At 38.9% G+C, this 23276-nt stretch overlaps 1 protein-coding gene across 1 annotated transcript in view; it reads left to right on the top strand.

Moving 5' to 3' along the window:
- The window catches only part of atp11b (ATPase phospholipid transporting 11B), a 58657-nt gene that overhangs the window by 1397 nt on the left and 33984 nt on the right, over positions 1 to 23276 (top strand). The window contains exons 2-16 of the mRNA XM_061034547.1: positions 5724 to 5840; positions 7310 to 7399; positions 10380 to 10460; positions 10888 to 10995; positions 12152 to 12280; positions 14269 to 14372; positions 15728 to 15775; positions 16091 to 16155; positions 17181 to 17262; positions 17352 to 17502; positions 19601 to 19798; positions 19935 to 20093; positions 20406 to 20593; positions 22918 to 22986; positions 23175 to 23248. Of these exons, the coding sequence (XP_060890530.1) occupies positions 5724 to 5840; positions 7310 to 7399; positions 10380 to 10460; positions 10888 to 10995; positions 12152 to 12280; positions 14269 to 14372; positions 15728 to 15775; positions 16091 to 16155; positions 17181 to 17262; positions 17352 to 17502; positions 19601 to 19798; positions 19935 to 20093; positions 20406 to 20593; positions 22918 to 22986; positions 23175 to 23248 (1663 nt within the window). The remainder of the gene's footprint in view (positions 1 to 5723; positions 5841 to 7309; positions 7400 to 10379; positions 10461 to 10887; positions 10996 to 12151; positions 12281 to 14268; positions 14373 to 15727; positions 15776 to 16090; positions 16156 to 17180; positions 17263 to 17351; positions 17503 to 19600; positions 19799 to 19934; positions 20094 to 20405; positions 20594 to 22917; positions 22987 to 23174; positions 23249 to 23276) is intronic.

The raw sequence follows: 23276 nt of genomic DNA, 5'->3' as shown, positions 1-23276 counted from the left end.
TTAAACAGTGGATGACACCAACACCACAGAGTTAAATCCAATGTAAAGGTGTGTTTCTAAGCTCCCATTGCCTCATTTCTGCCCAGACAATTAAAGTCGTCTTTCTACTTTTAAAGGTTGATCCTTCACTGGTGTTAGAAGCACCACGGAGAGTTTTTATTTGATTGAATTGTAACTAATTCTTACAGCTTTATGTGAAGTATATCATAAAGAGTGTGTTTTTTCCCTCCACATATGTTTTGCACATGGTAAGAATGTTTCTTAAAGGTGCACTAGGAGTTTTTGGAGAAGTTGGAGAAGTGTACAGATTCTGTGGTATAAGTTCATAACTCTACATGCAAACTGTCCTCAGAGGAACATTTGTTCCCTGTAACACTGTTTGAATATAAAATACTACGCGAGTTATGGTGGGGGGCCCCGGGAACAGTGAAAGCATAACTCTCCTGGTAGCTTTTTTAGCTCCAAACAGTGTTCAAGGGACCCAATTTTTTTCTTTGGAATGAAGTTTATGTATTTAGTTCAGAAAATATAGCATAGAATTGTTTCACTTCTCCACCTTTCAAATGTCACTATACCAAATCTACATAGTGCACCTTTAATGACATGGTGCATTTGCATATATGCGGCAGTAGCTCAGTCTGTAGGGACTTGTGTTGCCTCATTTCTGCCCAGACAAAAAGTCGTCTTTCTACTTTTAAAGGTTGATCCTTCACTGGTGTTAGAAGCACCACAGAGAGTTTGACTCCTTTAAAAAGGGCGGCCTGCTTAATCTAATTTGAGATAGCTAAATCTGTTTGACCCATCCCATATAAGTGGCCTGTCTAGTTAATTAAAAGTGTAATTAAATTGCATGTTTTTTTTTTTTTTTTTTACTATTTGCTTAATGGAAAAGTGTGTGGGGAAGCATTCGTCTGACCCTGTTATCAGCTGGAAGGCAAAACAGTAATGTTGTTGCTTATCTGTTTCTTTCATGTGACACTGGGTCACATTAAAGGCGGAGGTGAGAGAGGACTAACTTAACAGTCACACAAACTTTAGTGTCAGACTTCCTTTATCAGCAGTGTGGACATCATGCTGCAGTTACGTCATAAAGCGCCGTACTGTAATCACGGTACAAGCAGCTGAGGAACTTGAAAAACGCACCAACATCTTGTTCTGTCAGTATAACATGGAACATTTTATGCCCTCTTGTAGTTCCCATGGGTAATTCAAAATGTCAGTGTTTAAATATTATTGCAGAGCAGAACAAGTTTCTGTATTGATTTACCACTAGGTCGTTGCACTCATAGTACTGAAGTCAACCTAAATGTTCTGTACATCTTAGACGTGTGATTTACTGCTTAAACACCGCCACTAAAACTACAGATATAACATTCCCCTTTAAAATGCATTATTAGATATTGTATAACAGCCTTTCTCTTCGCTTTGATTTACCAAAGGTGGATTTTGCAGCTTTAGAGTTTTGCTACAGCACGGTTTGTTTCGGCATATGTAGGACTTTGGGTGTTGATTTAACACTCAAAGAGGGTTTTCAACAACGTCCGTAGTTGCACCTTCATTATCAAGCAACTAAAATGTTATTCTGACAAAACATTTAACTAGAGTTAAATATCACGTAGTGTATTCTCTGTAACTCAATCATACCATCCAGAGTCTCTGCACGTTTTATAACACAGTGGAATTAAAAGAATCTGAAGCTGCATGTTGAAAGAAGAGGTAAAACATAAACAAAACAGTACTTTTAATCTTCGCTTGTTCAGCTAAGGGAATATGCTACAGTTTTATAGCCGCATTGAAAATCCCTTTGCGCACATCGCTGCAGCAAGTTTATACATTCACAGAAAACATTTGATAATTAATTATACATGGCCTCTTGAGTAAGTCTCTCATAATGTTTAGCTCTGCCTCAGGTCATTCATTTTATGCAACATGTTAGATATTCACTTGGCATGCCTGCACTCACATTATTGCTGTTGTCATCAGTTATACCATCAAAAGCAGCACCTGCAGCACATGACTATAGTGTGTTGCTCTCTCACTCAGTCTCACTCATTGTGGTGCAGTCTTTCTCTCTGTATGTTAAACCCTCTCTGAATCTCTGATTAGTTCACCCCATTTGATTAAAGGCCTCTTAGTCTATATTACGATTTGCCTCGGTTGTGATGCATTAGTCTGTCCCCTCCATCCACTGTTCAGGGCAATGATTCCCCCCCAAGGCACTTGGGGACTTGTAGGCTTTATGGGGGGAGTAATTACCTGTCTGCCTAAAAATAGATGGGGGGCAAAGAAGACCAAAAAAGTCTGATAACAGCCGTACAGAGTTGTACAAGAAAGCCACATGGCAGTTGTTGCTATACTGTCAGTTTTTAAAAAAATATACATTTCAATACAGAAAAACAAGAATGAGGCCTGTTTTTTGTTGTTGTAGATTATGACCAATGTGGCGATTCAAAAAAAGGCCTCAAAAATATGCAATATACCTTACACTCCATCATCTGAAAGCTTTTAAATCATTCCCATCTAGATTGCTCTATCTTCTTTTTTTTTTCCAACCAGAAAAAAATAATGGGGGAATTAAAAAGATTGAAAATGGCATCTGCCTGGATTCACCTCATTGGTTTAATTAATATAAGATTAACATCCCTTAATATGTTCCTATCTGTCAGCCAAGTATGATATCAGCTCTATTCAGTTTTCAGACTTTTCTATTCAGTCTGCATTTTCCAGCTTAAGAGTGCCAACCAACTAAATGCAGGTTAGGTCTGCAGCTCATTTTACTCCTGTTCCTTTAAAGCTTTAGGCCTTTGAAGAACATCTGTCTGTCTAAATAAAACAGTAATAACCTACATTTAAAACATGTACAAACAAACAGGGAGGAAAAGCCTACAATAGGTACACTGTTTAGTCTTCAATAACAAAGAGTAATGCAGGAATTGGGACTTGTTGGTTGCTGCAGTATATCGCAGATATCTTCATTTTGTGAACAAGTAAAATGGGGAACAATCAAAATGGCTCAAAGAGCGCCACCAAAAGCAGCAGGTAGCATAAATTGATCTGACATCTGCCTCGGCTTCTCTGCCTCCTCCATGTTCTTGCCTACGAGGAAACGCAGCACCATGACTGCACTGACGGTCACTTACTCGACCTTTGGCAGCATAAAGCTCCAGATTCCACCTTATTACTTTGTTTTTAGTACGTTATCTAATTGTTTTTTTCTGGCATGAACTTCCATTCATTCTTGGGGCGTGGAGCTTTTGAAGGACGCTCTGAATGGGGGGCTAGATTTGTTTGGCTGTTGGAAACTTTTTTTTAAATCACATATCCCACTTGGCAATATAGACTGTAGACAAAGCAGTGGTTTTAAAGCTAGCAAATAAGATATTTTTTAAAGTGACCATTGGTATTGTTTGGCAACTGTTTAACTTTTGCGGTCATCTTTCATTGTATGCTCACTTTGGTTGTTCCAAAAGATGAACCAGAAACTCTTCAAGCAGAATCTTTTTCTATCTTGAATGTCTCGTTAGTCATCGACTCAAGCATTGACAACCTAAAGCTGCATTTCAGTGCTTTCGGAAAAGTTGGGTAATCTATTTCCCTCGATTTTCCAAGGCTACATGTTTGTTTCTGTTATTCTTAGCAGTTAAGTAGATATTCAACCACCAGTTGATTTAACTTAAGCTACTGGGTGGAAAGATGTTAATGATTAAGCAATTTAACCGATGACGTGGGGTTGCACTAGAAACTCTTCAGATTGTCTGAAAAACTAGATGCAGAAACGTTCTCATCCAATTGTTGTTGTTGGGTTTTTTTTTTTTAAAAGGTGTAGAAGTAAGACGTTTACGGCCCTCGAATACAAAGTTAGCGCAATCCATCTTCAGGGATGTATAAGCTTGTTGGTCAATGCCAGTGACTCAACAATTCTTTTCAAAGCTGTGGGTGTTTCTGACTTACAAAACGTATGACTGCAATTACCATTTCATGTAGGGTGCAAATTCTGTATTACTTAATATCTGTTTAAAAGTAACTGACAGTAGTTGCATTGTAAGTTGTTTTCCCACAGAAGCAAAAACTAAATCTTAAGACTGTTCTGTAGCAACTTAATAGGTCCATGAACAACGTTGCTTAAAAAAGTTTTCATGGCTTGACGTTACACCTGTTTTGTTTAAATACTCACAAGTAGTATACAAACTACAGAATTTTTGTCAAAGGTTGTACCTTTTTATCCCTGTTAATATCAGATTTTCTAGTATTTTATAATGGTTATGTAAATACTGTGAGGCTATCAATGCAGTATACAAGCGTGTGTGTAATGGTGGGCGGTGAGAGCTAGCATGGAGGGGGGTGGCTCTTCTGTCCAGCCTCTGCAGAAGAGTCGAGGGACAGGCAGTCAGTAAACATCAAAATTAGGCTGTTTTCTGAAAGTCTAAACAGAAACATAGGAATGAAACTTAAATCCAAACCAGAGATCAGAGATTAAGTCAGTACTTAAAAGTACCCCCTGCTGTGAGGCGATAGTGGAAAACACATGTCATGAAGACGTGACTGTGCACGTCATGGCTTAACCAGGCTCTCATGAGTCGGTGGAAAAACCCTATTAGAGCCTGATGTTGTTACAAGACAAGCATAGAGACATTTCAAATGTGCTGTCTTTGAAAGCTATGAGTTTTTTTTATTCCTTAAAGTGGAATCCAGAAAAAAAAATCCAGATATTAATTTGAATTTAGTAAATTAACCATGAAAAATCAGCAGAAAAACAAGTCGTTTTACTGTCTGTCTTTGCTATCTTTTTCTGGCTGTCTTACTTTTTCTTAGATTTATACTTCAATGACCCCGGGGGAAAAAGCTCATTACATTTTCAGATGATATTACTTTGTAAAAAATGTCAATAGGACAACAGATATGCAGACTGCAGTTGCCTTCAATTTGGTGTAAGCTGTGGATCTTTTTAACAAAACAATAAGAAAGCAGCAGCAGATGGAGAGCGAAATAAAGTGAAACAGAGAGGCAGTAATAGTTTACATGTGTCCCTGAACAGAGGTGAATGTGTGTGAGAGCAAGTGACGTGGCCCGGATACATTCCTCTGTGTGTGTGTGTGTGGGTGGGGGTGTGTGTGTGTGTGTGTGTGTGTTGGTCTGACGTCATGTATCCTTTGCAATAGATTGTAAGCCCTTGCTTTTGCCTTCTTAGTGTTACAGTCTTGCAGGGTGTTTACCAGAAGAATACTATGTAAGGAATGAATAGGAAGTAGAGATTGTGAAGCCAACTTGTATGAAATAGCGTGATGAAATGTGTCTTGTCTCCACACGAGTGGACTACAATTAAACATGATTACATTAATGACCTTTATTTATTCACCAGGGATGTGATTGTGACATTTTTTCCACATTTTTGACATTCAGAAATGTCTTTAATAACACTGATGAAAATACACTTTATTTCAATTTATATTAAGAAAAGCTCAAGTGCGTTTTTATACAATTCTCAGATGTCATGGTTCCTCTTTCTGACATCTTCCAGCTTTAAAACCTCAACTCAAGCAGACAACTTTACATGCTTCAAGTTCACTTTATTTCTGTGTTTAGGGTTAAAACAGTTTATCGAGGGTTTTGTCCAGTGAGATATGTGTGTGTGATGTTGTCTACCTGTTGATGTTTCCTTAATTGAGTCCTTTTTTTTTTTTGTCCTATCCCTCTCCCTTCTCATTTTTCTTCCCTTCCCTCAGGGCTTTGACCCTCCCCATCAGAGTGACACCAGGACGGTTTATGTAGCAAATCGTTTTCCCGAGCATGGCCACTACGTACCACAACGCTTTGCTGACAACAGAATCATCTCCTCCAAGGTACCAAATGTTACCAAAGCGTCAAAATGTGGTTAATGGTTGTTTATCTGCCTCTCTGAATGCATGCTTGTTGTCTGTTTTTGTATTTATTAATACTCCTGTGGAGGCGACTTAACGTGCTCAGCACTGGGGTCCAAGACAAATGTCTCTAATGTGGATATTAAAGTGTATCATATTGTATCTTAGTGGAATTCTTCCTACGTTGTTATCAGTACAGGTTTCATCTTTGTCAGAACTGAGTAGCTTCTCTGTATTTCTATGATACTTAAAATGATATGTGTCCTCATGAGTTTCCAAAAAGCATTTTGGAACTTTAGCCAGAAGTACCACACAGTTCAACAGAGGCCGTTGACATTTAGCATGAGCATGTGCAGCAATGGCAACCATGGCAGAAAAAAAAAAGGCTTTTCCTGTGTTAAAAAAGTAATCATGAGACATTTTTGTGTTGTTGAGAGGATTAGTGGGTCACCGGTAAGACTGAATGAACAAAAGGACAATCCTAAAAGGCTGCTGTCTGCCGCCAGTAGAGATGACTGCCATTGATTAGCCAGGTGATTACATGATTGACAGAAGAGTGAAGTCACATGGTGCGTCATGCATTTTAAGACATGCTTTTAAGGAGACAATAACATATTGGATAAAAAACCAAGTTGTTTATGACTTGAAAGCAGGCTGTGAAGAGCCTTTTAAAGAGATGTAAAAACAGGAAACAAAAGTTAAGGGTCATCTGCTGTTCCTTTGAGGGAAAACAAATTAAAATGTAAAAACGTCAAAGGAATCTTTTTTTTTAAAGAATTTACTGATGCAGTGCGGCACAGGTGTGTTTTTTTTCAACGTGCAACACTGACAGAGGTAGCTTAGAAAAGAAGGGGGAAAAAGGTGACAACAGGTGTTTTATATTTACATGTGGCAAACTTTCTGGTTAGCCAGGCCGTAATGCTGTTTATGTGTAGTAGTTAAAAAAATATTGAACTTTCTTTTTTATGCTCATCTATTGTTTGAATACTCACAGCCATAGATAGGCTAGTTCACCTGCCTTGTGTATTTGTTGTGTTTTTTATCAGTTCTTGATTGCAATTCCATCAAAAATTAAAAAGACGGGTAGGGCTGGGAATCTTTCGGTGTCTCACTTTAACGATTCGATTTCGATTCTTGGGGTCACGATTTGATTCAGAATCTATTTTCAAATCAAAATGATTGCGGTCTATTTTTGAATTAGATCTACTCCAGTTATCTGTTAGACTGGCTGAATTTATTGCTTCTCCATTTGGCATTCTACTGAGTTAAAGAGCTAACCTTAGCACTTAGCAGGGAGTGACTGATTAACCAAAAAAAAAAGACTATGAATCTATTTAAAATCTCAGAAGATAAGAATCTCGATTTTTACATAAATAGTTTTTTTCGTCTAAATATAGGTATAATCCTTCTCTAGTCATTGTCTCAAACGTTGTTTTTTCTGTCTCTTTCAGTACACCGTTTGGAACTTTGTCCCTAAGAATTTGTTCGAGCAGTTCAGAAGGATAGCCAACTTCTATTTCCTCATCATCTTCCTCGTTCAGGTAAAAACACTCACAAGTCTTTTTCTGGTTCATGTCCCCCCAGTCAGATGGTGACAAGTCAAATGTGACCTCAGTTTTCTTGCCCTTAAAACAAGTGTGTGTGTGTGTGTGTGTGTGTGTGTGTGTGTCCTGTCTGTGTATGCATGAATGACTCATTGACTCCCAGAGAGACAGGTCTGCCTGTGTATTAAAACATTACACCCACGCATTAAGTAATATGTATCTTAACAACAAGCCCTAGGTGTTAGGCCTTCACTGTGCATCAGTCAGCTTGTGCTGAAGAAGGGTCTTGCGTTCAGATTTTCAGCCTTATCCTGATTTATTTGGTCCTGTGTAGTGAAGCCAAAGCAATCGACTTGACTGGGTCTAAAAAGGCTCTTTTTTCACCCACTCAACTTGTCAGTGCTGCTGAAGTCAGCTTACTCTCAAATCACTGAGAGGAAGACCTCGTCCTATCTTGACATTGTAAACATGACATTTGCTTAAATGGCCAATTAAACCATTTTTAGACAGAGATGATTTCTAGATTGTATTTCCTTTGTTTAACCATTATATCTTATAAAAACACTCATTCTAGAATGAAAAAAACGATTTTATGGAGATTTTTGCCTAACAACTTGTATTCCCCTTAAAGGCAGTAGTGGCACTGCTGTCGCCAAATCAATTCAAATCTTTTTATGAGAACAGTACTTTTAAAAAGCAAAACACAGAAGAAGACGTTTTTTAACCCAAACAAGATTTGTTCCTCTGCACTAGATGTAAATACAACACGTAAACCTGAGTTAAACAGAGTGTTTAGGGCTGACCAGCAGCAACGTTTACCTCTATTAACAGCTTGGATATAAGAATGTACTGAACATCTATATGTAGAACAGCTTTCTCGGCTACAACACTGGTACCCACTCAGTTACTTTCCCCAAAGTGACTGTCAAAGCTCTGCCTGATTCCCTGTCTTTTCTTTTGTATTAGAGAAACGTAGAGTCTGACAGTAGCCTCTTATGGCTGCTTAGCTCTGACTACCAGCAAAGCACTATATGGATGGCTTGAAATTAATTGGACTGAATTGCATGTTGCGTCGAATCTGTTCACACTTGACTTTAAATAAAAAAGTGGCAGCCCTAAGCTGTTAGGCCAAGCCTCCTCCAGCCATTGCCTGCCCAATTCTCTATTGCAATTTGAATGTAAAGGGAGGACGGGTTATTGTACAGTATCCTTAAAGATAGATGTTCTTTTTTATAGCCATTTAGCAACGTTGTGTCAGGCTATATGTGAAATGCAGTCATCTTGTTTTTTATGTTATAAATCAACTACCAGGAAGCAGATGCAGTTCTAGTGGATGACTGCTCACTACACCTGGTATAATCTGGATTTGTATTTAAGTCTTTTTAAAAGAGAAAGTTCATTTAATAACATTTCTGAAAGAGTTGCTAAAGGTAGCCACAAAAGCTTTGTTTTCATCAGCAGAGTAAAGCACTTACATTAACAGTTAAAGCAATAGTTAATGCATTCAATGATGAATTCAGTGACGACATCCTAAACAAATAGAGCAATGCATTTAAAAATAGACACTGAAGCCGTTTTCACATATGCACTCCGGATAATATCTAGATAATTACAGGAGGACCGCTCCGGAGATTCTCCCGACCTAGTCGTTCACATATGCTCCTCACAGCGGGGGACTATCCCTGTCAGAGGGGAGGGGGGGGCGGGGGATTTCCTGACGTAAGACGTGACGTAAAAAAACAACGTGGAAGTAGCGGCCGAAGCAACAGAGTCCGCTACACAACGCTATAATGAGAATATTTGTCTTTATATCAATGCTGTAATCCAATGGAATGACAACATCCAGAAAAGAGAGGAGAACAACATACTGACGAACAGAAAACAGAATGCAGACGTTTAATTAGAGCACGGAGATCGTAGTGGTCGCGTGCAGACACTTTATGCAGTCACTGTATATAAACGTCATTCTCTTTCTATTGGTTCAAGTTGAAATCTCCGGAGTATATGCTGCAGCGTTCAGACATCAGCTCACTCGGACTTTCTGCGGATAAAATATTAGGGGTCTGTCCAGAAAAACTCTGGGTAAAGTCTGCGCAAAATGCGGTTGTTTGCGTTCGCGCACAGCCTAAAGAACCTCCGGGTAGCCACATCTCCAGAGTTTTTCAGGAGATTTCTGTATGTGTGAAAAGGGTTAAAGAGAGCTCTTAAAAAGCATGCCCACAATAAGGACACTTATAATCCTGGAAGTATGACAGAAACAATCAGAGGACATGAACCTCCACACTTCTGCTTCTCTAAACTTTAATAAAGTGTTTAACATGTTTTTTTTTTTTGTTTTTATGTGGGTGTCGTGCTAACAGAGAGGCTATACCACCACATACCAAATACCACAACATCCCTTTTTTAAAACCCTCCCCTCTCTCTGCTCATCTCCTGCCTCTCAGTACCATGAACTGCATAAATGTCAGGGAATGTGTGTCTATAGATGAATGATTTAGACGTGATAAAGGAGTTAAAGGCGAAAGTTAAAAAATTATGACTATGATGTTTTGGATTTTCTGTAGTTTGGGGGAAAATGTGTTTTTACCCTGCCAGTGAAACTATTGAAAAAAACATGCTTCCCTGATTCATGTGAAGTTGTTAAGTTGATGTTGACGTGATGTGCATAAAACTACCACCTTTTTCTAAGTTGTAAAGTTGAGATGTGTCTGCTGCAGTCTGTCAGTTTTGAAGCATCTAATTACCTGTGTGCAAGTGTGTGTTTGTGTATGCTGTACTGAAGTTACAACTAACCCTAAATCAGGTTTCCTGTTTGACACATCACTTCTCTCTGTCCTAGTTTGCTTTTTTTTTTTCTCTCTTACAAGACACGCCCGCGTTTACCGAGCTTCTGGTGCAACCTTTTTTTTTTTTCTCTCTGCACGTCCAATATAGAGAAAAAAAATCTCTGACCACACCTTTGTCTTTGTCTTTCTAGTTAATGATAGACACCCCGACTTCCCCTGTCACCAGCGGTTTGCCTCTCTTCTTTGTGATTACAGTAACTGCCATAAAACAGGTGAGAACATAAGCACACGACAGCTTCCTCTTTGTTGGCTTCGGGAACTGAAATACAGAAGTAACATAAATGTACAGTTTGATTAACTGTCGACAACAGCTTGTGATAGAATACTTGATTTAACTTAAATATGCATTCGATTATATTCAGATTGTTCAAACAAACTTCAACCATTCCTGTTCATCTTCTTTCACTCTTTAAATATAAAACATTTTGATCAGCTGTTGTTAATTAAGAATTCTGTTCTATCCAACCAACTTGGCTTTTATATGAAAAGGTGTGTTTGGAATAGCTTAAACTGTAAAAAAAAAAGTTGTTCAGTTGATAAAATAGTAGTCGCTGTTGATCGGTAATGCTATGTGACACTTTGCTCTTGGTAGCTATCTATGGCTGTAAGTAATATTTTGTTGAATACATTTCTCCTTAGGGCTATGAGGATTGGCTGAGACACAATGCGGACAACGAGGTGAATGGGGCTCCCGTGTTTGTGGTCCGCAGTGGAAGTCTGGTCCAGACAAGATCCAAGAACATCAGGGTAAATATTTCAAAAACTGCACACAAAAGAACTCTATAATTCTACTTTACTCTTCGTGTAAGAACTGGACTCAACTTCCTCCAAACCTCTACTTAAAAGAACATTTAAAAAAAAAGCTCTTCACACCTCAGAGCCAGCAGCCAGGGCTAACTTAAGCTTAGGCGTTAAATTCCTGAGGCTTGTGGTGATTCACTGTAAAGAAAGACGGTAAAAGGTAGAGTTTGTTGATAAAAGGAAGAACTGTTACAAGTTAGGATTGCAAGAAACTGGGTCGTCCATGGTGTTTAACACAAATAGGACTGGAATGTCCCATGAAAAATGCATCTGATGCAGTGACTAAAGTCTCTACAAACTCCACAGTTTGTCTTTTGTTCTTATAATTGAATCATATTAGGTTGTTTTTTTTGTTATTTGTCTTTGCAGGTTGTCTTTTCTCTGAAGGTCAATGAAGTACAACAGTGAAATATTCAGAGCTTTTCTCATATTTGCAGCCTGAGCATGAACGAGTGTTGCTGTTACCTGTCCTTTTATCTGTCGGGTGTTTTAGGCCTGCACTTTGCTGTTACTCCGCATGTTGTAGTGAATACAGTACAAATCCTCTGAGGTCAGACTTCTTACAGACATTGTGTCACTACTGTGTCTGAAGTCCTGAATGACATGTTTCTCTAAGTCATTATAGTTGTGTTAAAACAAACCTATAATGTTTCTGGTTTGTGCTTCTATGTGTGGGTTTCACGGTGTACTGTAACAGCTTACAACAAGTCTGAGTTCACCCACTGGAAGTATGACCAGAAATGTAATCTGTGAAATGTGTAACAGCATTTTATTCTAACCCCATTGAACACCATCATGAAGGAATGACCAAGGTTCTTTTTTAAACATTTAGTCCAGACAAATTCTGTCCTTTTAAATAAATTAATATTATTGACACAAATAATTTGATTGATTAAAATATAAATCTTATTTATTATTATTATTATTATTATTATTATTATTATTATTATTATTATTATTATTATTATTATTTATTATTCATTTAGGTTATAAAACTTTTAAAAAACACATCAAGTCTAAACAATGGAATAAAATGTTGGAACCCAACTGAAACACTAGTTACACCTGTGTGTGTGTGTGTGTGTTTTCTGCCTCTGTCTAGGTCGGAGACATTGTTCGTGTGGCTAAAGATGAGACGTTCCCCGCTGACCTGGCGCTGCTGTCCTCTGATCGTGCAGAAGGCACCTGTCACATCACCACAGCCAGCCTTGATGGAGAGACCAACCTCAAGGTCTGTGTGTGTGTGTGTGTGTGTGTCACTCTGTTTGCTTTAGGAGTACATGGCTGGAAAACTTTGAAAAACCTAAACCAGTCGCAGCGCAAACAAGCCGTTTTAATACAGTAAACGCACAGCTGAGCATCCACGACCTGATGCCTCCGTCTTTGTGGTGTAAACAAACAAAATTTACATGTGCATACTGAAACATTCAGAGTAAAAGTTTACGCTCAGTCATCAAACACATTGTTTTTGTCCCTAAAGGCCTGACTTACGTGTTGATGCAGTAACTTAAATAAACTCATGTAGCTTGCAGTGTTTTTCCAAACTGCCTCTTTTAGCACATCACAGCATTTCTACACCTTCACCAACTGTTGATCTGATCTGACATAATAAACGTAAACAGTGGCAGGATGTGAATCAGGTTGCTGATATGATGTATGTACGCACAGGCATCACTGTGAGTGCGCACAATTAAAACAAAACAGAAACCCGCTAATAAACTATATCACTCTTTAATGCTACTACTGTTACAACTCCACATGGTGTCTTTAAGATTTTTACCTGTAAGCGCTTTGAAACTGCAAGAAGAAGGCTTTTATGAACCATTAATATGAGCAGTGAAGCACAGGTAAAGGTGGGTGATAATGATAAACCAATATGCTAATACTAATAGGTTAGATTTGAAGTCCACTTCATCCTTCAAATAATGTCAATGTGCAAATAAATAAGCACCTGGCCAAACTTATACTTTGATATAATTTTTAAATCATAGAGTTCCTAAACCAAACCTACTGCAAATAATGTAGCTAAGGTCACGATCCATCAGGTTAAAGTTTGGAGAAAAAATAATTTCAGCTGTTTTGGGTCAGGATCAGATGATATTTGTGGTTAAATGAGATCAGAAGGATAGATAGCTTACAATGATTGACTACATTTAGATGTATTCCATAATGTGTCTGTGATAGAAGTGAAAGAAACCATGTTATACGAGTAAATGACCCCCCCCACACCCCCTCCCCACCAGATTGTTGATGGACGGTTTGCCTCCCCCCACCCCCTTGCTCCCTATCCCTCTTCCTGCATCTTATCCCATCTCTCCCCCTATCCCTCTTCCTGCATCTTATCCCATCTCTCCCCCTATCCCTTTCCAAGCCTGGCGCAGTCTAGGCCTGTGAAGGCTGTTTCGTCATGAGCCGGGGATCCGGCCGAAGATTTCTGCCTTTTAATAAGACAGTTTTTTCTTACCACTGTAACTTTTGCTGCTTTGCTAAAGTGCTCATGATGGATAGGCCGGGTCTTTGTAATATAGCAATAAGTAAGGTCTTTTACCTGCTCTTTTGTAACATAACAATGAGTAAGGTCTTTTACCTGCTCTTTTGTAACATAACAATGAGTAAGGTCTTTTACCTGCTTTTTGTAACATAACAATGAGTAAGGTCTTTTACCTGCTCTTTTGTAAAGTGTCTCGAGATAACACTTGTTATGAGTTGACGCTATACAAATAAAAATTGATTGATTGAATTGAAATGTTGCTTATTATAATGTGTTTGGATCTGATGGCTTTGATGCATTTCACCACTGCAATCTGATACTCAAAGTGAAACAGATTTATAATTTGAGTCACTGGTTAAGTTGTTAATGTTGTTGTTGGTTCAAGGTTTTTCACTTTTGTGTTTCCTGGCACATGAAAATAGATTAAATGCAACAATTTCAGTCCATTGTTACATCTTTTTCTTTCACCCTGACAATCTTCTTCCTGCAAAACATCAAGGTTAACAGTTGAGCTGCTGCCTCCTCTCTGCAGAGCAGCAGCAACTGACCGAACCGGTTGTTTTAAAAATAGAAAGTTTTAGGTCACAACTGTAGTGCTGTTTGTTGTGGAGCTTCTACAAACTGTCTCCTCCATAAACTGAAAAAGTTAATTTTTCTAATCAGTAAAAAGATTCCTTTTAATCAGCATGTAATACAAGTTGTGTGTTTTGTGTGTTTTGTGTTTGTAGACTCACTTCTCTGTGGCGGAGACATCAGTGTGTCAGTCAGTGTCTCAACTGGAGGCTCTGCAGGCGGTGGTGGAGTGTCAACAACCTGAGGCTGACCTGTACAGGTAATCTGCCCTTATTTGTACACTCACTAACTCACAGGGTGGGGCCATGAAAAAGGCAAATAATGTAAAAATAGTAACGATATTTGAAACTCCAAGAGTAAAGAATATATAAGAAATGTGAACAATAAATTCAAATGCAGTGCAGTCTTAGAACAAGGCATGCACAAGAGGATTCTTTTAAATGAGAGGGGGAAGAATTTGTGAATTTCTTTTCAAAATCCAGAATAAATCTTTTCAGTTTTTGGGTTTAAACGTAGGCTTTACTTGACATTTTTTCTTGATTGACGAGAAATTTATAAGTAGGTAGAGTCGGTCGTCTCTCAAGCAGAAGGTTGTGGGTTTGATCCCCGGCTCCTGCAGCTGCATGTCCGATATGTCCTTGGGCAAGACACTTAACCCCAAGTTGCTCCCACTGCTTCGTCGGCGGTGTATGAATGGGATAAGTTACTGCTGATGGTCACTTTACATAGCAGCCTCTACAATCAGTGTGTGAATGTGTAGGTGTGACCTGCGATGTGAAAGCGCTTTGAGTAGTCAGAGGAGAAAAGCGATTTATCAAGTCTATGTACCGTTAACTCCCCACTAAAATCAAACAAAATGAAAAATAGATGTCAGAAATGTCTGACCAGAGATGTGTTATGAAATGGATGATGGGGGTTGAGATGGCTTCATCACCTCTTCAACAACACCTCTCCCTCTTGTCGGTCGCAGCTGGCGACTTCAGAATCGATCAGAGTATTTTTAGATCAAGCAGTTTGTTTCTGTGGCAGTTTTCTCCCTTCCCCCTCTCTCTCCAACGCTCTTTCTTTCTCTTCACACTCGCTGAGTTTAAACTCACTTAACGAGCCGAGCTGTTGTCATCTTCCTGCAGTCATCAGTCTTCGTATTAACCTCAAACATGGCGTCCTTAATCAGGGCAATGTATTTTAATAAACCTCATTCCAATTCTCTTGGAGGAACCTGATTGTTTGGGCTTACTCATTTCTTTTACTTGTTTCTTTTACAACATTTGTGCTTGAAAAAAAAATACCATTGGTGCATCAGTTTCCTCTACTGAACATATTTTATTATTATTTAGACACATTCTCACAGTTAAAGAAAAATCTGTCCACTTCAGAGTTATTTCTCCAAGTCTTCTGTACTTCAAAATGCTTTTGAAGAAAACCTGTGCAGACTACAGAGGCATTGATCTAATAAATATTAAAATATGTCCGACGGTGAGGATGCATTTGAGCATATCTCAAATGTCCTGCATAAGAAGGATTTCTCCCTGCAGCCTGCGTTTCAGCGAGCATGTCAACAAATCTGTTGTCTCTATCGGGGCACTCTTCTTCATTGCCTTTGGTGTTTTCCAGGTTTGTTGGTCGGATCACGGTGACTCAACTTGGAGAGGAGATAGTCAGGTAAGATTAGTTCTATCATGTTGTTATGACTTATAATTAAACTAATGAGTATACAAGTGCTCGACAAAAACAGATACCGCTAAACAGACATCCACAATAAGATGAGCATTTGATGGAAGAGGCGGGTCTCTAGGTTACACCTTTCTTTAGCAGGCCTTCAGCACATGGTTACAACACATCAGGGTGTGAAGCTAAATGAATATTTAAAACTTTATTTTGTTTAGATCAGAGTCTCTGGTTTATACCAACATGCTACAACATTAATCTTTCACTGTGTTTGTTTATTTCTGTTGTTTTTGTTTGCTCTTATGTCAGACCTCTGGGTCCAGAGAATTTGCTGCTTCGTGGAGCCAGATTGAAAAATACCAAAGAGATTTTTGGTGAGTGGATACAGAAACAGTCCAAAGAAAAAGTTCTTAGGAGGATAGGATTAAACCTTTGCCTACCTGTCATGGGGATAAACGATGTCTTTCTAAGAGAAGCTTTGCAGTTGAATCCAGAGACACAGCCTCAGAACAGCCGCGACTCAAACGAGCTAAATTCAGGGACATTATGGGCAGCAGGGACCCCTCATTATCAGGCCAGAGATGTGATTATGTTGACACAAAACTGTTCTGTGGGGCTGAACATTTAAGAGGGTTGATTGCTGACTTCAGGCAACCCTGCTGTAACACTTCTGCTGCAACACAATATACAGTATGTTATTTGTGGGTTTCATTTGCATGTACTCTACTGTTAACGTCTGGGTTGTTGTTTTTTCTATTCATTTCATTTTCATTTTACCTTTATTTATTCTCGAGAACTCTTAGAGGGCAAGCCCTCATTTACAATGACGTCGAGAGAACAATTCAAACGAATAAGAGACAAAAAAAAGACAAAAAACAACGAAGACAAAATACATAGATAATAAGACCGGAAGAATAAGCAGTAAACAGGCAACTACAGTTAATAACATTTACACTCATGAGTACAGTGAATTGTGATCGGGTTTTTAAATTGACCCATGGTAACCATTGTATTGAGTTTGAATGTGTTTTGTATTGTGTTCCAGGTGTGTGCAGCACAATAGGTGAAGGATGTTTTCCCAAAGTTCGTTTTTACTCGTGGAACCGTTAACATTAGCCAGTCACTTGATCGAGTCTGATACTTATTTACAGCCCAGATTAATGAAGATGTGTGCTGGTAGATTACCCACAAGTGATTTATAAATAAATAGCAGCCAATGCCTTTCATGTCTAACTGTTAGTGAAGGCCAACCAACCAACTATTGTTTTTATTCATTGATTCTACTGTGGAGGCAGATATTTGTGTGCAGCACTGTGGTCCAAGACAAATTTCTCTAAGGGGACAATAAAGTTTATTGTATCATATAATATCCAACTATAAACCAACTGTGCTGTTGCAGGAGTGGCGATTTACACAGGGATGGAGTCCAAGATGGCCCTCAACTACAAGTGCAAGTCCCAGAAACGCTCTGCAGTAGAGAAGTAAGCACCGTCTCTCTCTCAGCAAACCAAACATTGCTGTTTCAGAATTTTCTTGAACACTCTTAAGTTTAAACTGATTTTCCTCCTAGGTCCATGAATACCTTCCTGATCATCTACCTGTGCATCTTGCTGTTTGAGGCCGTCCTCAGCACCATCTTGAAGTACGCCTGGCAGGCTGAGGAGAAATGGGACGAACCGTTTTACAATCAGAAGACTGAGCAGGAGAAAAACAGCAGCCCGGTTAGTCAGATTCACTTTTTCAGAACAATGTCTTTTCATTCATTGATTTTGTTTTTCTAAGTGAAGGGTACAAGCTCCAGAGATAAGATTAGGTGAGATTTAAGTGCACAATCCTCTTCAGTCTCTCTCTTTTCATCTGTGCACAACTTGCTCTTTCTTCTTTTTCATCTCCTTGAAAATAATAATTGGCATTTTCTCACCATTGCAGAGATAAATTAATAGGGGGGAGTTTGTGATATAAAGAAGAGGCCTCACTCAAATTCCCACACACACACACAAAGTACTAGAAGGTTGAAGGCAGGGTGGTTTAAGTGTCTCTAGATTTTGTGATAAGGCATTAGAGAGGAAAGGCCAATCTGCCAGCCTATCAGCCTACCTGCCAACACTAATCAGTCAGAGAGAAAAGCCCTGGTGGGGGTGAAGCACAGACGTACACTCACTTCCCCTCTCTCTGGAGACTGAAAGAGGAATACCAGCAACAAATTGATGGCTTTGTTTTTATATTTAGTTTAACAGGTGATCCAGAAAGCTGCCAGAAACCTTTACAGTATACACCGTTATGACATCATGTCTGCAATTCAGGCCAAGTTTACACGAGAACAGTCCTCTTATAACAGAGATGTCTTCTCATTTTTAAGAAAGTTCTGCGTTTAGACAACAACGTTTTGAGGTGTAAACATACAAAAATGACTAATGCACAAATGTTTGGTGAATGACGATGAGGTGGAGTTGTTACTACAACTGACATTTCAAGAAAATGTCAACAGGGAGTTAGCAGCACCATTGTTGTTGTAGTCCAAATACTCACGCATGCCTATTGACTGGAGCCTTAATGTGCATGTGTGAAGAACCTACTCATGCACAGCTTTGGTCTGTTACGGCAATGAGTATGTGCCAAAGGTCAGTTTTTGAATAATAAAAAAACATTTTACCAGTTTACATGGCGAGAGATGGTGGCGTTTCCAAAAGATTGCACCTTGAGACACGTTTTCAAAACCTTCCATTTTCAGACTCCCAAAACACCATCTTCGTATTTACAAACCAGCCAAGACGCAACAAAGGGTTTTGGAGGAAATCTTTGTCGTGTTAACCCGGCCTCAGATACAATATCGAAATCCACAGAGTGATTCTAGTTGAAACTAAATATAGTAGAGTCGTTTTTTAGAATCCTTTGCTTTCTCCTGCATCTCAAACAAACGTATTTTCTTATTTTGTTTAATAAGTGCTTCAGAACCCAACTTCATGTCCAACATAAAGTTATCTCTGGTACAGGTCCCAATAATCTGTTTTTCAGTCTTTTGTCCTCTCTCAATCTCCTTTACTGTCACATCCAGTAATTAAACCCTTAATGGGAATAAATTACCCTGCCTGCTTTGATTTAGAAGGATCAGTGCTGAAGCACCATCAGTCTGTGGGTGGCTTATATCTTCTATTTTCACAATCTTAATATATTCTTGCACTGAATCATAAGTTGCAGTAAAACTATCAAAAAAAAATTGTGATGAAAACTTCTAAATAGAGCAAGACGGTCGACTTGAAACAAGATGCGTTCAAGGAAAATCCTTACCCTTAACACCATAAAACACATACTTAAGGAAAGAACGAGTTGCATGAATATTTCTTTTTTTTCATTTATAATTGTTTTTACAGTTTTTATTCACATTACATTGTGCTTTACAACATAAAAAAATGGACTATGAGAAGAATAATCTCCTGAAGTAGGTACGTAGGACATCAAACTATCACACTGAAAAGAAAAAAATCCTGCACACAACTTTTGCTCGACATCACTAACATCACTGGTCCCTTTTGATGGACTAGATTAAATATCATTTGGGCATTACAAAAGTCCACAAAAGTTATTTTGAAGTTTAGTTAACAACTTTTTTTTTACCTTTGTTTGCTATTAAAAATGTGCTTTTCTGGTTTGGATGGATAATAGTCCCACTGCACATCCATATTTTCTGTTCTCCCTTATAAAATCTCCATCTACCTCCAACAACACTTAATGTTATGAAGATGTTTTTTTTTACCTCCTGTCTTTCTTGCCCTCCTCTTGTGCTGCATCCAAATAAAATCTATTCCCATCCCTCTTCAGATCTTGAAGTTCATCTCAGACTTCTTGGCGTTTCTGGTCCTCTATAACTTCATCATTCCCATCTCGCTCTACGTAACTGTGGAGATGCAGAAGTTCCTGGGCTCCTTTTTTATTGGCTGGGATTTGGACCTTTACCACGAGGAGAGCGACCAGAAAGCTCAGGTCAACACGTCTGACCTCAACGAGGAGCTGGGACAGGTACTGAACAGAAACGCAGTAACACTGCACACAAAGGACAAGATTAAAGAAACCCACATACACACCAACTCAAAGGGTTAATGTGACAACAATCTTAATGTAAAATGGAAATTAAACTGTGTTTCTGTTTGTGTAGGTGGAATATGTGTTCACAGATAAGACGGGTACATTAACAGAAAACGAGATGCAGTTCCGGGAGTGTTCCATCAACGGGACCAAGTACAGAGAAGTTAACGGCAAACTGGTGCCAGAGGGAATGACTGAAGAGTCGCCAGATGGTTCGACACCTCAACTGGTACCTCATTTATTTATATACACGTTTCATGAATCCCACTTTACATGCTCACAATGTAAAATGTACTGGTCTCATTGCAGCCTTAAAAATAACAACCATACCATGTGACCAAATCAACCTGGTATGTTAGAGATGGCTTTCTGCCTTGGGCCATTCCATGTAATAAACATTATATAATTAATGCAACAAAGTGCCCATCAAAAGGCTAAGGGTTTAAATGAAATAATGTTTAATTTGTGGTTTTACTAAAACAGGATAAGTACAGAATCTAAGTTTCTTCCCCTCTCATCCTTCGCTGTTGTCTCTGTCTAGATGGGCGAGGAATTGTTATTCCTGAAAGCTGTGTCACTGTGTCACACGGTTCAGATCAGCTACGATCAGCCAGACTGTCTGGTTGGGGGAGGAGATCCATTCTCCCAAGTGAACGGTTTCTCTTCTAGTCACATGGAGTACTACGCCTCTTCTCCAGACGAGAAGGCTTTGGTTGAGGCAGCAAAGAGGTAACGTTACATCAAATGTTCAAGAGCCTATTCATGATTGGGAAGAGTTGTATTCTCAGAGTAGTTTAAAACAAAGAGAATTTGCAGTAGCATGTATATTTCTCTGGTTAAAGTGCTGTTATATAGTAATAGAGTTCAGCCTCTATGGTCGCAAATTTGAGGGAATTAGGGATGTGAATCTCTTGTCTCTTTTTCCAGCATTAAAATCATTAATTTCTTTAATTGGGAGCATGGTTGTGCACACACCTGTTGCTTGTACCTTACCAGATGAAAACCTTAATCTGAATAGAACCTATTTATACAGTAGTTAGGGAAATTTGTGGATTTAACAGGGAAAGCAGTGTTAGAGAAAAACCTTTCCCCTGTCTTCAAGTGCACAGCACTTCTCAAAGAGCTTGTGTTTTCACTGGATTGCTTGGGAAATGGAAAAGAAATGAAAAGTATTTATAGCAGCGAATGACTTGTAATGTCCAGAGTAGGAAAGGTCTGCTTCGGTTTTTAGCCAAGAGCTTTGCTTTTAGGTGAGGCCAAAACAACAACAACAAAAAAAAAACTAGTCATAATGTTTCCTTTATGTTTTGCAAAGGAATGAACCCATGCTGTTGGAATAATGCTAGATTGTTTCTGCTGTAATACTTTTCCTACAACAACAGTTGTTGCAGGAGATTGAAGCGTTTGCAGGTTAGAGTTCAGCCTATAGAGGAAGTGGCACTTCACTACTCAGGTTTTTAATTATTTGTCACAGAAATATAGTCCAGGCAACAATTTAATGTCAAGGGAATGGTAAAAAGCCTGTAAGCAAAACTGTGTGGGGAAAATAGCCCTCAAAGGGGAGAAGAGCATGGATAAAAACTGACCAGTTTCTCATTTTAAAGCTTGACAAAGAGAAGCTAAAGAGGGAAAAGCTTAAAAATCTCATCATGTTTTACAAGAAAAGATATTAGATATTACCCATCTAAACTGTCAGACTGGTGTGTTTTACAAAACATTCAGAAATGGTGATGCATGAAGTCAGTGATCCTGGCCAGTGTAGTTTTCACACCATCAAATTAAATTATGTCGAGCAGTGAGGGGCTGACCCAGAGCCGCCATGCTCTATTGGACCACAAACAGTCAATCTTCGTTGATTTAAACTGAAGGGAGACACAGTTGAAACCATGACCTCAGTAATCACTGCGATATATATATAACACTTAATTATGTTACGACACCAGGAAAAAAAATGTATCCTCAACTTACAGAACTTATCACAGAAAGACTATTTCTTGCTGAAATGTGACATCGTTGGTCATAACTCATGAAACATCTTGACACGGTCGATTCTTTTCAGAGTTCAAAGGCTTGATTGGCATGAAAGCTTCAAAAGCAGCATCACTAAACAAATTAAACAGATGTTAAGAAAATACATAAAAATTGTCATTAAATGAAAAAGAAGAAAGGACTTTATGTATTTGGTAGTTTTGCACGGTTTTGTGCTTTAAAAAAAGACCAGCTTTCATGGATGGACGCAGTCTCTCAGTGTTTAGTTACTTATTACCTTGTTTTATCACACTTGGTATTCCATTCGTTTTCCAGCTTTTCTTAAGGATGTCCCAGACTGTAGGCTCACATCCTCCATGATGACCTTCTCCATAAAGTATGAATCACGATTGAGGGCTCTTCTTTGAGCAACATCCAACTACAACTGGGCTCAAACTGTATTAGCCTGACCTTGAAGTTTGCTCTACCTACCTGTGTGGTATTTTGGTGCCAAGTGCACAGGTGTGAGCAGATGTGCAAAGAGGACAAATTGAGGAAATGCAAAGGGAGTTGTTGGTATTTATGTCTTAGTCATTGGACTGCGAATAGATGTCTCAGAAGAACCACATTGTACCATAAACATCAAGACTATTAAATAATTCTCCATGTGTTAAATTGTTGTTGTCAGGCTTCTCTCAGGATTGGCAAAGCTGCTGCAGATGTTAGATATGTATCAGTCCAAACATTGTCTGAGCTATATTTGACCTAAGCTCTTTTTCCCCCTTGTCGTGCTGAATTTATATGAACCAATATTTATTTTTTGGGCATTTTTGCCTTTTTTGAAAGGGCCGCTGAAGATGGACAGGAAAATGTAGGAAATAGTGCGTGGGGTCGACATGCAGAGAGGGTTTGGCTTGGACTCAAGCGATGCGTGCAGGGTAATAAACTCTGCATATAGGGCGACAGTCCCCAGCGCCCCCTGGGAATTATATAAGGCCCATTTACCTTCAGAGTTTTTCAAACGTTATTTGAAAGGTCAACATTTTCACAGATTCCTAGCTGCAACTTGTGTCTCTTTTCCTCAGGATCGGAGTGGCCTTCGCTTGCAGCAACGGAGAAACAGTTGAGATCAAAACCTTTGGCAAGTCAGAGAAGTAAGTCTATCCCGCCCTCCTGTCCAGATTTTCTAAATGTCACCCATGTCGTAAAATCATGTTATCAGGACTGCAGGCAAAAAAAAAAAAATGGTTGCATAAGCTACCTGTTAAAAAGAATTTGTCACATCCTGAGTCCAAAGTGAAGTTATAACACAAGTGTCTGTCTTTGCTTTGTCTTAATATAGATATAAACTGCTGCATGTTTTAGAGTTTGATGCTAACCGCAGGAGGATGAGCGTCATACTGCAAACTCCTTCAGGTAACTCCACTTTAAACGACTTTGTAAC

Source organism: Labrus mixtus, chromosome 3, assembly GCF_963584025.1.
Source record: "Labrus mixtus chromosome 3, fLabMix1.1, whole genome shotgun sequence".
In the NCBI taxonomy this organism is placed as follows: domain Eukaryota; kingdom Metazoa; phylum Chordata; class Actinopteri; order Labriformes; family Labridae; genus Labrus; species Labrus mixtus.
Note: the sequence above shows the minus strand (reverse complement) of the source record. Positions and strands in the feature narration are given on the sequence as shown.